The 14,775-nt window shown below is 40.3% G+C and overlaps 1 protein-coding gene across 1 annotated transcript; it reads right to left on the reverse strand.

The window, feature by feature from the left end:
- Positions 1-2,897: 2,897 nt before the first annotated feature.
- rcn1 (reticulocalbin 1, EF-hand calcium binding domain) lies at positions 2,898-10,880 on the reverse strand. Its single transcript, XM_022192031.2, has 6 exons — positions 10,387-10,880; positions 9,418-9,611; positions 9,129-9,307; positions 6,566-6,626; positions 4,536-4,735; positions 2,898-4,217 (listed from the first exon to the last, which is right to left on the reverse strand). Exons 1-6 carry the CDS (start codon positions 10,605-10,607, stop codon positions 4,110-4,112), a joined length of 963 nt encoding a protein of 320 aa, XP_022047723.1. The 5' UTR covers positions 10,608-10,880; the 3' UTR covers positions 2,898-4,109.
- Positions 10,881-14,775: the final 3,895 nt, after the last annotated feature.

A 14,775-nucleotide genomic window follows, 5' to 3' on the forward strand; every position in this document is an offset into this window, starting at 1 on the left:
GTTTGATCTATGCAGACACTCATATGAGAGCCGTCTGAAGACATTACTGTACACACACTCCCCCAGTGTGAATGATTAGGAGCCTATCATAAGCAGCAGGGGCCGACTGTTAAACATGGCCACGAGGCAGGTAGTCCATGTGCCCCCGTGTTGTTAGGCAAACACACATTGGGCTCTTTTACATCTCCGTGCACCACTACTCATCCACCTTCACTCACACGTCGGCCCACGACACACAGATGGACCACGACACATGACAAACCTCATTCAGGACGGAGCACATGGAGCGACTGAGTGTTTTAGGCCTCGCAATTATTCAAATGTACCACCGACCCGGCACTCTTTAGCAAAGCAACAGAGAAACTACTATATCATCTAATGGCGAGCAGAAATGAAACAAATGTCACTGCAGGCAACACTTCCACTTTGAGTGTTCCTCAGAGCTTTTTGCCAGATAAAGAAGGAATTCATCTAAGAGTAAATCTGTACTCACGATTGACCCAGTAGATGTGGAGCCATGCCTGACTTTGGTAACCCATTTCTGGTAAATTTTTTATGAAATAATCATTGCCGCTGTCATGTCGCCCTCCTACAACATCACCTAAAGCTGGAAGATGTCAGGTAATTCAAATAAGAATAAAAAATATCAAACATGACCTCGATATTTGAAAAATAACTTCCGAGACATTTTTGGCTTGGAGTCTGAGAGTGTCTGAAGAAGGTCCTACATTACAACATAATAACACAGCCCACACATACATTGCCTTGTCCCTTGTTCCTAATGAGCTTTATCGCATTGGTCCCGCTTGACTTGTCTTGCTAACTGGCACACATATATCCATATGTTCCACATGAGCGGGCAGAGGGGACAGGCTGGGTGGCAGAGCTGCTTTCTCAGTTACATCTGAGAGTTTTGCTGCAACAGCCAGCAGCAACGGCAAGTCAGCTTAACTCCGTCGCTGCTGTGTGAGTATAGACTGCAATTAGTCATGAGAAGTGTTAACAGCATCCGCTTGTTCCTGATGTTCACTGAATCAAAAGTCAAATGCAGACTTGAATATTTGAATGGCCTGTACCATTAGCTGCCTGCAGTATGCCCACGTGGAGCTGTAAGCACATGCAGCACGTATATGTCAAATGTTAGGATGACATCCTAAAACAGATTAAAAAAGGAAAAAGTCTGTCTTCAGTACTGCTATTTTTTTTTTTAAAAACAGTTTTTAATGAGCAAGCAGAAGCTGAATGACTGTGACCAGGAGGAACTCAGGAGGGAAACTGTGGGAAATCAGCCCAGTTTGAACGACTGAAAGACTGTATAAGGTATTATGTGTTGTAGGCTGAAGTCCAGCAGCTGCAGACTGAGTGAACAGACAAGTGTTCACCTGAACCAGTGGACTGCAATAGCTGGGAAATGAGAAACTAGGACACTACTTTAGCTAAACAAGAGAATACCAGTATTTTAGTTTAGCCTTGTTTTTAATGATGTATATAATCTGATGATCCTGTTAGATTTCTATTTCAAGAGCAAAAAATGGTTAATTCTAGCACCACAATCCATTTTAAGCTATGCAACTTCATAGTGGAGTGATATGAGATGAATGGAATCGTAGGAGTGATATGGATTTTTTTTTTTGATTAAAGGAATTACCCAGTCTAATGACAAATTCATTGAGGGCTTCTTTCCCTAGTTGGATGTGTGTGTTTCTGCAATAAAGATGAGCCTACAACAGCTTAGAACAAATACTGGAAACGAGGAAATAGCTAGCCGGTGATGAACACATTAAACCTTCTTTGTTTGACTCCTACACAAACAAAAGTGTTAAAATGACAAGTTGCGGTTTAACAATGGGTCTTGTCAGACTATGTCCTGGTCAGTTACTTGCTGGAGTCTTATCATCCAACCCGGTCTCACGGGGATTCGTGAAACTGTCACGTAAATTTTTGTTTCGGTTTCGTGCGCACCAACACGATTTCGTCATGTTTTTCGTGCAGCTCACCACGAAATGTTTTTCGTGTTGCTCACAAGGAAACCCGCTGTGGTAATCACATCTGAAAGTGGTTTATACCGGCAGATTCATGGCAATCTAAGCTGTCCATCGGCGTATACTGCTTGTGTGATCGCGTTTGCGGCCATCGGACATTCTTTAAATTCCTATGCAAATTGGTAAGTGTACCACTGGGTTATGGTTAGGGTTATGGTTAGGTTATGGTTAGGGTTTTGGTTAGGGACGATGTCATGCAAAATATAGCGTTGGATTCGCCACGGTTTTACATTAAAAATATAATATACCCATTCGTTTGAAATACGTTCTGAGTGGCACGAAAAGTCCGCCGTTTAAAATACATTGGTGCGCATTTCGTGGTGAGCGGCACGAAAAACATGACGAAATCGTGTTGGTGCGCACGAAACCGAAACAAAAATTTACGTGACAGTTTCACGAATCCTCATGAGATCGGGCTGTATCATCACACACAACAATCGACACTGCAAGAGCGAACTAGAGCCAGCTTTCCAGCTTTTGTGATCAGCTCAGTTAACCAGCTGCTAGCAGTAGATTCATGGAGTACAATGTATTATTTCACATTTGCTGGTTCGTCAGTCCAATACCAGTTTTAAGTGAAATTAAAGCAATAAAGACTTGGCCTTAAATACAACTTTGTATCATAATTTAAGAATTTTCAGTCTTGACAACCAAAACAAGGCAAGGATAGTGAAAAAGCTTGAAAAAAATTCCCCCAAAAATCTAAACCATCTCTTTCAACTGCTCACGTGAAGTCTGTCTCATCCTGTTCCTCTCTTAACTTTTTTCATAAAAGGACAAATGCTCCTATAGAAGTATTAGATTTTGTAACAGCTCAAGGCTGAGGTCTTGCAGCTTAACACATAAAACACAAAATAGTTTCCTTGTCTTTTTTATTTGGACATAGTTTGTGATCATGTGCAGTTTGTAAATACGTTTGTGCCCATGTGGTATGCAGACTATGCAACTGAGGTTTGGGACACTGAGGCAGGCACAACAGACAAAGATGAAACAAGAGAAAGGGGGTTTGAAGTGACAGTGTTTGATTAAAGTTACAAGATTCATAAATTCCACTAAAAGTTTATTCTCTTTATAAGCTGCATTGTTGTATAGATCTGTTTAACTATCTATTTAGCAAAACATGTAACAAAAAAAGACAAATTTCTGATGTCAAAAAACATCTTGCTGCTATATACAATGCCAAGTGCAGTTCAGTACATCTGATACAGAAGATGGCCTTGGAGTGATGGAACAGGTAGCAAGGAGTCAAGTGAATTAAATTAGACAGGTGTAAACTGGTAACGCTCAAATGTAACATTAGCAAAGGTAAAAATAGGAACATGAAGCGTACTGTTGGCCATAAGTACAACAATAAATATATTTAAAACTAACTATGGAGACAAGAAAAAAAGTCTTTCACAGGCTACACTAAACCCAAATGCGTGCAAAACCCATGCCATTAAACATCATTTAATAAACAGTTCTTAAAGCACTTAACTAATAAAAATCCTTAAAATCAATAAGCCATTAAGACTGTAAACAAAGTAACATCATTTATATTTTCAGTTTGCAAAAAGATCTCTAGTCAAACACTGTATTCCTCTCAAACCTAAAGTTCAGAAGATATTTGATCAATAAATAAAATCATAAGAAACGTTCTGACCTGTGGTTTCACATTAAAACTTTGTTCCCGTATCTGACAGCGTTCAGCTTTGACAGGTTTTAATAAAGACTATCTACACAAATCTCTGAGGCAGCGATGCCGCCGATGCGGCTGGAAGGCACCTTAGATGGAAAGTTGAGTCCACCGGGTCTGGCTTTGCTCCTGAATGTCAGAAACAGAACCATCGATATAAAGACTGAAACAGACCCTTAGAGTTAGTGGCAGCACTGACCCTTATCTGTCCTCTCATTTGGTATCTACAGTGTTGGTTTGAAATCCAACACGCCGACGTCTGTCTTACTGGTACGAGGAAAAGGATGGAGTGGTGAAGTGTTGGTGGGAGGAAGTGCAAGAGTCTGTGATTTGTCTTTGAGGACAAAGATGTTCGGCAACCTTCCTCTCACACACAAACATGCACAGAGAGCTCAGAGCTCGTCGTGATTCCTGGTCAGATCTTCTCCATAGTTGGTGGCCTGGCTTCCCACGAACATGTTCCAGTTTTCAAGGATCTCGTCTTTCGTCAGCATCTGATCCTGATAAGAAGGACAAGAGAATGGTAAGACATATAAAATATGATGATGAATGATGGTTTTATTTACGCCTTATTAACTATATTCTTTGTGGACTTCAGCTACAGCAGTGGCTGCATAAAAGTTTTTTGAAATTAAGTTTATTGCAAACTATTACTAAAGCAAAATTAGGAACTTTACCCTTGCTAAATAAATAGCTATAATGGCATGAGACAATAAGAAGTGAATAATTCGAGTAAAAGCATTTTGGACAGAGCATCACATACACAAAGCGATAACAGACAGATATTAAATCACGCTGATACAGGTGAAACATTGCACCTTGTCCTGGTCCGACTCGTACACCAGATGTCTGGCCTCAGCCTGAGCGTGGTCGTAGTCTTGTGGCATGATCCAGTGCCGGATTTCATCTTGGTCCATCTTTCCATCTTTGTTCAAGTCTCGGAAGTCGGAGAATTGTTCCCTTTCTGTCCTGACCCAGTCTGGCTCTGGACCTCCATCCTCATGAGCAAACATGTCCGCTGAACCCAGAAAAAGTGCGTTACAACATTCAAAGTAAAGATATTGTTGTTTTAAGTTAGTGCTTACACTTAAAATAAAATTTGAGCTGAAGTTTAGGCTGCCACTATCATGAAATTTTATCAATATTCATTATTTAGAATTAAATAATTATCAATAACTGTGATAAATGACTTGCCTTATATTTTATTCATCTGCTACTTTTAGATTAGTGTTATCAGCACAGTTGACCACCACTTTTTTCCGGCAGATCCAACAAATTTTTGGGTTCAAGTTTTAGGGTTCTTTTTTTTTTTTAATTGGCTTTGAACCTAACTGTACCCGTAACAGTGGAGCGATGTTTAACTTTCCAAAGGGATCCACAAGCCAAGATCCAGTCAGTAAAATATTAGAAGTCAAGTGCTTCAAGATAAATAAGGCATAGCAGAAAACTACACTAAAACTGTGATATTAATTTCATATTCTCTTAGTTTCATCCAGCTGCTAGTACAGAGGTGGATGGATCCGAGTCTGACAATTAGGAAAATACATCACGGTCAGCTCAAACAGACAATTACTATCCGAGGTTCACTACTTTTTCACAGAACATTCAGAAAACGGTCACCTCACCGCTCTAAACCATAAATAGACCAAACCCAAAGAGAACACATATCTGTCTTAAATGTGGGGGTAAAGTAAAGAAAAGTAGTAGATTTTGGTATCAGTCATAGCGCTAAGAACAGGTATGCAGACTACACATAACCTTACTTTGCTGTTTCTTCTGACAACTGACTTGTCCTTGGCATTTTTTGTGTACAGTGTTTGTAATAGTGAATTTCCGAAGCCGTTACGACCCCTCCCTTTCTGCTCATGCAGGTGATCAGCTCCTGCAGGAGCTGGCAGAAAGGGAGGGTCGTTAGACTAATATGTGGCACCTGGTAGAGCTACAAAAGCTCTGTCTCTCTCTCTCTCTCTGTCTCTCTCTCTCTGTCTCTCTCTCTCTCTCTCTGTCTCTCTCTCTCTGTCTCTCTCTCTCTGTCTCTCTGTCTCTCTCTCTGTCTCTCTCTCTCTCTGTCTCTCTGTGATTCCTTTTGCACTCAACACCAACACACACATCTTCACTCACTCATGCACTTCACTGATTACTGAGATAAACACTTGTCACACCTCATTCCTTTTGTCTTTAATTACTTAAAATATATTAAAATACTATGTTTGTATTTGAAAACCTGACTGGTCTCCCTTCCTTTGTCACATTCACTGAGCTGGTTTGTGACAAAGCTTAATCAGGACACGACTAAACAGCTTACAAGTTATTGAAAACAGACACCAGCAGCTAGGCTACAGCCAACAGCTCTAATCTTACTGCTTTAGTCTTTTAAAAGCTTTGTTAGTAGTTTGGACAAATAGCTGTAACTGATAAGTTTCCATGATAATAGTTTAGTCATTTCAGAGCAATTATTGCAGAACTCTTCAACAAAAAACTCTGTCACAACAGTGATACCATTACTAGAAGACACTCATTGATTCCTCCTTCAAAATGTGAAGTACTTGCATATCATTGCACCAGTTATGTGTGAATCAACTTGTAGCAGTCTGAACTATTCTCTAGATGAATGCTAAAACTGTTCCAGCTGCAACTTCTCCCCTTGGAATTATTTTCTTGTTGAGCTCTGGACAAATGCAAACTGTTAAAACATTAAGTGATGCTCCAACTTCACATTCTTATGTCAGCTTATGCTACCAACTGTCACTTTATGGTTTTATTTCAGTGAACAGTGTATTGCTGAGTTGTGTCTTTTCCAGTACTTGTTAATTAATTCAGCTTATTTCAATTCGTTGCTTGAACTCACCAATATACTCGTCCTCGTCCACATGTCCGTCGCCGTTCTTGTCAATGTCCTCTAGAGTTTCCTGCATTCACAACGAGTTAATGATGTCATTAAAGGGAGACACAAGGGTCATCTCTGGTACAACTTTCACTCCGAGTAATAAAAGAGAAACATGCTGCCCCAGGCTGTATGAGTGAATGTATGAGTGTGAGTTTACAGCTGGGCTGGCAGACTGTCTCTAAAATTACAGGACTGTTGACGAGAGCCAAACCCTCCGCAATGGAGGAAGATTTACACTTTTTAAGCAAACGATTGGGAAAACACTACTTTTTGAGGAGCTAATAGATGGTTTACTCTCTCACAACTTGGCTTTGACAGTGTGCGAGTTTGGCTAAGTGGTTACTTAGACGTTAACGTGAGCTGATCATTAGCGAACAAAGGCACATGTACATCCACGGAAACCGGAATGCATCTGGGCATAACACAAGCACGCTATATACATCCATAACAACCGCTCCTGCAGGTGAGACGCCCTCTCTGAACCCTCCTGAATGATTAATGGCCATATAACAGCTCACTAATAATAAACAAGAATATCTGTCCATCCATTTCATCTATCCACTTAACCTGTGCAGGATCGTGTGTAAACAAGAAGAGAAGTTCACTGCTATACATCTCTGTAAACACGGACAACCAGAGAAAGGTTCTGGAGCTTTTTTAAGCTTGTGAAAGGCACAACACAGTCACAGTGATCCCTTCAGGGTTACATATAGCTTTAAATTCAGCCAGAAATGAAAATCACAGTGATTCCTTCAGGGTCACAAATCACTGTAAGTTCATTTAGTTAAAGAATGGTTGTCACAGCGGAACATTATGGTAAATACTACAGAATGGAATCAGATGATAAACTAAAAATGGTCGCAAAGAACAATTATTTGCATTACTAATTATATTTTTGGATGATTTTGTCTATGAAATCTACAAAAATGCCTGTTGTAATTAATGACAGACCAAGGTGACATCTACAGCTGTATTTTCCGACCACCAATCCAAAACCAAAGATATTTTACTATCATGTTGAAATGCTGCTTTGTTACAGGTCACAATAAATAAACAGTTTTAATAAATGTGGATAAACTGCGATGTTTCAAAATTAAACTCCTTCCTACTGTACTATTCACACAGATGTAAAGACAACAGTGCAGCTTTCCTCACTGAACATCTTGAATCATTGAGGGAAAGCAGGGGAAGGTCTGTTCTATATAAAATTATTTTTATAAGGATAATGCACACACAATATATTATCACTAGTTCACGGGTAGTGAGAGGTTTCTGCAGGCACTTAGCCAACCTAAAACTAAGTCAAAGGTTTTGTAGCGACTTGGAGGCTCACGGGATGCATCATTTTATAATAAACATACTGTTACAGTATGAAATCTGAAGACAATGAGGAATTTAAAGGAACAAACATATCTGACAGAAAGTTTGCCTGGGGTGTTCTTTTCAAAGAAGCTGGTGTGAAGCTTGGAATGGCTTAACAATGAACTATCTTTTGAGAGAGAAAGAAAATGTTTTCCTCAGAAATGAGAGCTAAGTTCACAAATTTCAACTTTAAGCGTGTACAAGACAATAAAGGAAAATTAAATGTCTGTGTTACGCGATATTTGTGCTACTGTCGTATACTGATTTTATTCCAGATCTGAAAACCTAATCAACTTATTGGTAAAGTGGTCAGTGCTGTTCTAGTTTACTGTAGCAAAGGTCTCTGGCTTCTGAGAGCAAACAGCAAGCTGACATCAGCAGGTAGAAATGTGAAGCCAGACATTTAAACAGAGCCCTCTTTTATGTGAATGACCGTGTAGGTGTACACTTGACACTTAGAAAGATCACGTCACGTTCCTGCCTGAATCTGCACAACAAATCTCTATTAGCTATCCGTCCCACCAGCTCACAGTCGTGTCCTTTCTGAAGACAAAGTGTCTCCTCCTCATGTTTCTCCTGTGACTACATCCACCATCCAGGAGCACTTCTCACAAGGTTGTGTAACAGTTCTGTGTTACAGAACAAATAATAAACAGGATATGTATATTTTTAAGGAGTCTGATCTGCGACTATTGTTTCAGCCAGATTCACTACAATCAGTGAAGACACCACTGACTGAGCCGTTCTCTGGTAACGTTCAGTGGCATCATAAAAATAAGAGATTAATAATTAACTCTGTCAAATGGGTGGTACAACTTTTATGAACACAGCAGCATAGTGCATCACTGCTAACAGTTGCCACGCCAGTGTTCCACGAAGCCAAATTTATATTTAAAGATTGAGTCTTAAATGGGACAGTCGGTCCGTCCCTCTGGACCTGTTCCAAAAAATATAGAAACTCAATCATTTCTGGGTCGAGTTAAAATTTCATTAGGGCGTTATCCAAATGTAGTACATTCAACACACTCAAGTCTGTTACTAGAATTAAATGATATTTCTTATTAGATGAATGATGGAATGTGATTTTCTCCTCATGTGACAGTGTATTCACCAGCTTTGCAGCAAATCAGGCATAAATACTATGCGGTTGTAGAGGGCTTACCAAAACCACAATATCCTTCATGTGTTCAAACTCCTCAGGATGGAGGAAGGATGTGAACTCTTCTTTGTCTGCTGCCAAGTCCCCGTTCAGATCGGCCGCTTTAAACCTCCTCTCATCACGAGGAAGCATCTTCTTGAAGCTGAACTGATCTGTGGCATCCTCAAACTCCTCCGGGTTGGCTGAGAGGGTGAATCAAAATGAGGTCACTGTCAGGCTTATATGCAGTTTTCCGTTAAACTTTCAATATTGTGCTTCAAAAAGAAAAGGACAGAGTGGCTGAAACACGTACCGAGGTAGTATCCGTATGTGGCCTGCTTGTACTCATCCCATGAAATCTTGTTGTCCTTGTTCAGATCATAGTCCGTCCACACCTTCGCTACGTTCTCATACACGTAGCGCTTCTGGACTCGCTTTATCCAAGCTTTAAGCTCAGCTGTGGAGATGTAGCCATCTGTGTTGCTGTCTATTCGGTCCACAATTTTACTGTCAGACAAAGAAAGATTAGTGATAATCATATTTCTTTTTTTTTAATATGGTTATGGAAATCTGATAGAGAAGTCTGGTTGATGTTTCACCCCCAACTCACTAATTAAAGGCCGGAGATGTTCTAAAGATAACATTCGGCTTCAGGATTTTTTTTTTACTACAAGGGACTTCAAGTACTTTACTCCAGTGGGAGGAGTAGGCCAATTTAGTAAAAAGTGCATTGTAGCTGTGGTGTATTCTTAGACGTGGGTTGCCACGTTGTGATGTTACAGGGGTCCTCCCACTCTCAGCACCACAGGAAGGAGTTTTCATAATCAACGTGGGTCAGGAGGTGCCAACTTGTCACCAAAGCAGGAAAAAAAAACACCTTTTACGCACAAACAGAACCACGTGGCACATTTACGCAGCAGTTTGTGACAGATATGAAGCCCTACGTGGAAACGCAACTTCACTTAAAACAAAATCTCCACCAGATTATTCTTTAATGACGATTTACAATTAAGATTGTCGCAAAGCAATTATCTTTACAGGTGTGTGTGCGAACAGTGTCGACGCACCGTTTAATCTGGTCTTACAGATCTGCTGGCATGCACTTCTTTCTCAGGCACATGTGCTCCTGTTGTTAAATTTTTAATGTGCACAGCTTGAACTGTTACACGCAACAGACTCCAGCAGCAGAGTGCGTGATTTCCACAGAAACATAAAAGCCACAACAACAGAGTCACAACCTGAGACCGAGCTCATGTGTCAGAGTAATAGCAGTGTTTCTTACCTAAGCCTGTCCTTGCTCTCCTCGGGGGTGAGCTGATCAAATGTTTTGGCCTCCTCTTTGCCCAGAAAGGCCTCATGGTCGTATTGGTAGCTCTTATTGTCTTCGTGGGCTTGCCTGCTCAGTTCTGGGTCATGATGAACTCTCTCTTTTCTTAACGTGGGCTTTGAATGCACCGCAGCGGCGCACAAAAGCAGAGCACACACGAAGCTGAAGCCGGCCATCAGTCTGAGCTGGAGCTGAGCTATCTGAGGCCAAAATAACTGTTTCTTGAACAGGCCTGGTGGCACCACAACGCACAATGAGCGAGCGGCTGTGTGGTCAGTCTATCTGGTCGGCCCGCTGCTCACTGACCTTCCCTCTTCTCTTCAGCGGCGGTGCGTAAACATGTAACAGCGGCGTCCGACCACCAAACCTGCAAAGAGCACCTGCGCCTGCAGACAGGTCCACTAAAAGCACTAACGCTCCTCACTGACACGTTTTTGTTTTTTTGGGAATCCTGTCCCCTTTTCCTGAGGAAGGGACGCAACCAAACCGGGATTTCCTGCCGCCTTACGTACAGCCAATCCGCGTGTTCGTTTCATATCGGACCGCGCCTCTTCCAATGACACGGTCCCTGCCATTGGTCTACTCCACGTCGGTAACAGGAGAGGGATTCAGGCGCCACGTTGCAAGCTGAGCCCACCGTGGAGTCAGCGTGGGTCAGTGTGGAAGCCCAGAACTGGAGGGAAAAAGTCGTGTTTTGTAAGAAATAGTTTCAGTTTCAGGAGCTTTCAGGAACTCGTGCTCCTGCTCGTATCAACATGCACTCACGACGACAAAGAGGCTGTGTACAGGTATGTCGATAAACAGATCAGATAAAAGCCCCCACTACCCAAAGCACTCACTTCACCCACAAATATGCCTCTGCTGTAGTTTAAAGTCCAATAAAACAATTCCCTCAAAAGGTGCACCAAACACTTTTGAGCACACGTTCAGTCATTGTTTGAAGTTGAAGTTCATGTTGGACCACATGCCGAATATACTGAGCGTGTACGTCACAAATTGGCTTGTGTACGGTTTAGTGTTTGTTCAGAAGAAGTAAACAATTGGATACAGCAAAACTTTAGACCTGTGTTCACTGCTTATCTTGACACCAGGTTACTAAAAACTAACATCCAGCTGAAGAATCTCTGTGCAATCATAGATGGGGATCTAAACTTCAGCAGCCACATCAGAATGAGGATTTAGTAGTTTTGAAACTGACAAAACGCTATGTCCAAGCTAATAAGCTAAGTAGACATTAGCAGCTCAACATGCTAGCATACTGACAAAGCGCATTTCTCCAATTCTTAAATCCCTGCACTGACTTCCCGTTTAAAGCAGAATTTAATTTGAGGTCCTCCTTATTGTTTGTGCGTCTCTGAATGGTTTGGATGTAAAATATATCAGATATGTGTTTACTGAAGCCTGGAAGGTGTGTCAGAAGTGCAGAGACCGTCAATGAGTAGTGTCCAGACAGCAGAATGTTGTTTACTCATTTTGCTGCTTACTGCTTTAACCAGCTCCATTTAGAACTAGATTGACTCCAAATGCAGTCATTTTTTAAAAAGTAAACTAAAGACAGTTCACTTTCTCTTTTTTTTTTTTTACTGGCCATAATTAATTAGTTTTATCTTTGTGAAGTCTGATCAGAACTTCCTCTTCTTTAATAACTCATCTGCTCTTTAATTCACTCTATTTTAATTCATTCTTTTTTAAATGTTTTTTAATCCACTTTATTCTTTATGTTTTTCTTTTTCTTTTGTTTAGCCTCTTTTATGGTCTTTCAGTTTTATTTATTCTATGAACTTTGCATGCACTTTATTCAACTTGTTTGTACTTTTTTGATTGTTTTACTTTTAATTAGTTTTATTTTATTCTGCTGTGCTTTGTATCTTACATTTGAATAGCTTCTAAATATTTACTGAGTAGTTTCTGTGATGCCATGTAAATAACTTTGCTTGCTCTTTTAGAACATATTTAAAACAGAAGTTGACCGCAAGTGCTTTCCATTTGAGATAGGAGATTAAAATGGCAAAATGAGCTGTCATTTCAAGGGTATCTAAAGAGTAACATTACAATAATATACAGAGAAACCCGGTGATTCCCTTTGAGGAAGTGCTTGGTGACACTGGCTAGCATACACACGTGGACAAAATTGTTGGTACCCCTCAGTTAAAGAAGGAAAAACCCACAATTCTCACTGAAATCACTTGAAACTCACAAAAGTAACAATAAATAAAAATTTATTGAAAATTAAATAATCAAAAACAGCCATTACTTTTGAATTGTTGATTAACATAATTATTTAAAAAAACAAACTAATGAAACAGGCCTGGACAAAAATGATGGTACCTCTATAAAAGATTGAAAACTATTTGACCAGAGTGACATGATTAACTCAGGTGTGTCATTTAATTGACATCACAGGTGTTTCCAAACTCATAATCAGTCAGTCTGCCTATTTAAAGGGAGACAAGTAGTCACCCTGCTGTTTGGTGAAAAGGTGTGTACCACACTGAACATGGACAACAGAAAGCGAAGGAGAGAATTGTCCCAGGACATCCGAAAAAAAAAATTATAGACAAACATCTTAAAGGTAAAGGCTATAAGACCATCTCTAAACAGCTTGAAGTTCCTGTGACAACAGTGGCTCATATTATTGAGAAGTTCAAGACCCACGGGACAGTAGCCAACCTCCCTGGACGTGGCCGCAAGAGGAAAATTGATGACAAATTGAAGAGACGGATCGTTGGAATTGTATCCAAAGAGCCCAGAGCAACCTCCAAAGAAATTAAAGGTGAACTCCAAGGCCAAGGTACATCAGTGTCAGATCGCACCATTCGTCGTTGTTTGAGCCAAAGTGGACTTCATGGGAGACGACCAAGGAGGACACCACTGCTGAAAAAAACTCATAAAAAAGCCAGACTGGAATTTGCAAAAATGCATGTTGACAAGCCACAAAGCTTCTGGGAGAATGTCCTTTGGACAGATGAGACCAAACTGGAGCTTTTTGGTAAGGCACATCAACTCTATGTTCATAGACTCAAAAACCAAGCATACGAAGAAAAGAACACTGTCCCTACGGTGAAACATGGAGGAGGCTCAGTAATGTTTTGGGGCTGCTTTGCTGCATCTGGCACAGGGTGTCTTGAAAGTGTGCAAGGTACGATGAAATCTGAAGACTATCAAGGCATTCTGGAGAGAAATGTGCTGCCTCGTGTCAGAAAGCTTGGTCTCAGTCGCAGGTCATGGGTCTTCCAACAGGACAACGATCCAAAACACACAGCCAAAAACACCCAAGAATGGCTGAGAGAAAAGCGTTGGACTATTCTAAAGTGGCCTTCTATGAGCCCAGATCTGAATCCCATTGAACATATGTGGAAGGAGCTGAAACATGCCATTTGGAGAAGACACCCATCAAACCTGAGACAACTGGAGCTGTTTGCTCATGAGGAGTGGGCCAAAATAGCTGTTGACAGCTGCAGAACGCTCATTGACAAATACAGAAATCGTTTAATTGCAGTGATTGCCTCAAAAGGTTGTGCAACAAAATATTAAGTTCTGGGTACCATCATTTTTGTCCAGCCCTATTTCATTAGTTTGTTTTTTTAAATAATTATGTTAATCAACAATTCAAAAGTGATGGCTGATTTTGATTATTTAATTTTCAATAAATTTTTATTTATTGTTACTTTTGTGAGTTTCAAGTGATTTCAGTGAGAATTGTGGGTTTTTCCTTCTTTAACTGAGGGGTACCAACAATTTTGTCCACGTGTGTAGGTGTACCATTTACTTGGAATCCAGACTATCTTATGTTTTATTTTAGGCACTGCAGGATAAGCATTAGAGGGAAAAGGGATTCAGAAAAGTGGAATTGTTGTGCATTTTACTTTTTCTTGATGGGGTGGTAGTCTGTATGCTTTAATAAATCTGTTTTGCCATTTTTATGTAAAATTTTTGAAATACTTGAATTTTCCATTGTGAAATGTATCATAGATAATAATCAGTTAAAACAAACTGATGGTATCTTGCATGTGCCTTTGTGCCTAGTTTTTTTGTTCAATTGTAATCACCTTGCATGTAAAAGTGTGCTGAGTTTTTCAGTACATGGAGCGAGAGTGCATGTTGCATGCAAGTTCCTTCTGCACATTGATTGTAATTTGATATATTTATGGGCATCATATGATATCATCATGATGACAGTAAGACATCTGATTTCAAACATCAAATATTGCAGGACCAGTGCTCAGCCTATTCATTTAGTGACACGAATACCAGTTATTTAGCAGCTGGTCTTCAGAAATAGACTATCTTAAAGATTCAAAAGTTTGTTTTGGCACACTGGGAAACTGACATTGCAGTTTTCCT

Source organism: Acanthochromis polyacanthus, chromosome 2 (assembly GCF_021347895.1).
Source record: "Acanthochromis polyacanthus isolate Apoly-LR-REF ecotype Palm Island chromosome 2, KAUST_Apoly_ChrSc, whole genome shotgun sequence".
NCBI lineage: Eukaryota > Metazoa > Chordata > Actinopteri > Pomacentridae > Acanthochromis > Acanthochromis polyacanthus.

Excerpts from the sequence above, each read along its gene's own strand:
- rcn1 (XM_022192031.2), bottom strand. The coding sequence starts at position 10,607 with ATGGCCGGCTTCAGCTTCGTGTGTGCTCTGCTTTTGTGCGCCGCTGCG. Across the intron at positions 9,308-9,417 it reads CACATACGGATACTACCTCG|CCAACCCGGAGGAGTTTGAG; the intron begins GTACGTGTTTCA and ends TCACCCTCTCAG. Across the intron at positions 4,736-6,565 it reads GGACGAGGACGAGTATATTG|CGGACATGTTTGCTCATGAG; the intron begins GTGAGTTCAAGC and ends TTCTGGGTTCAG.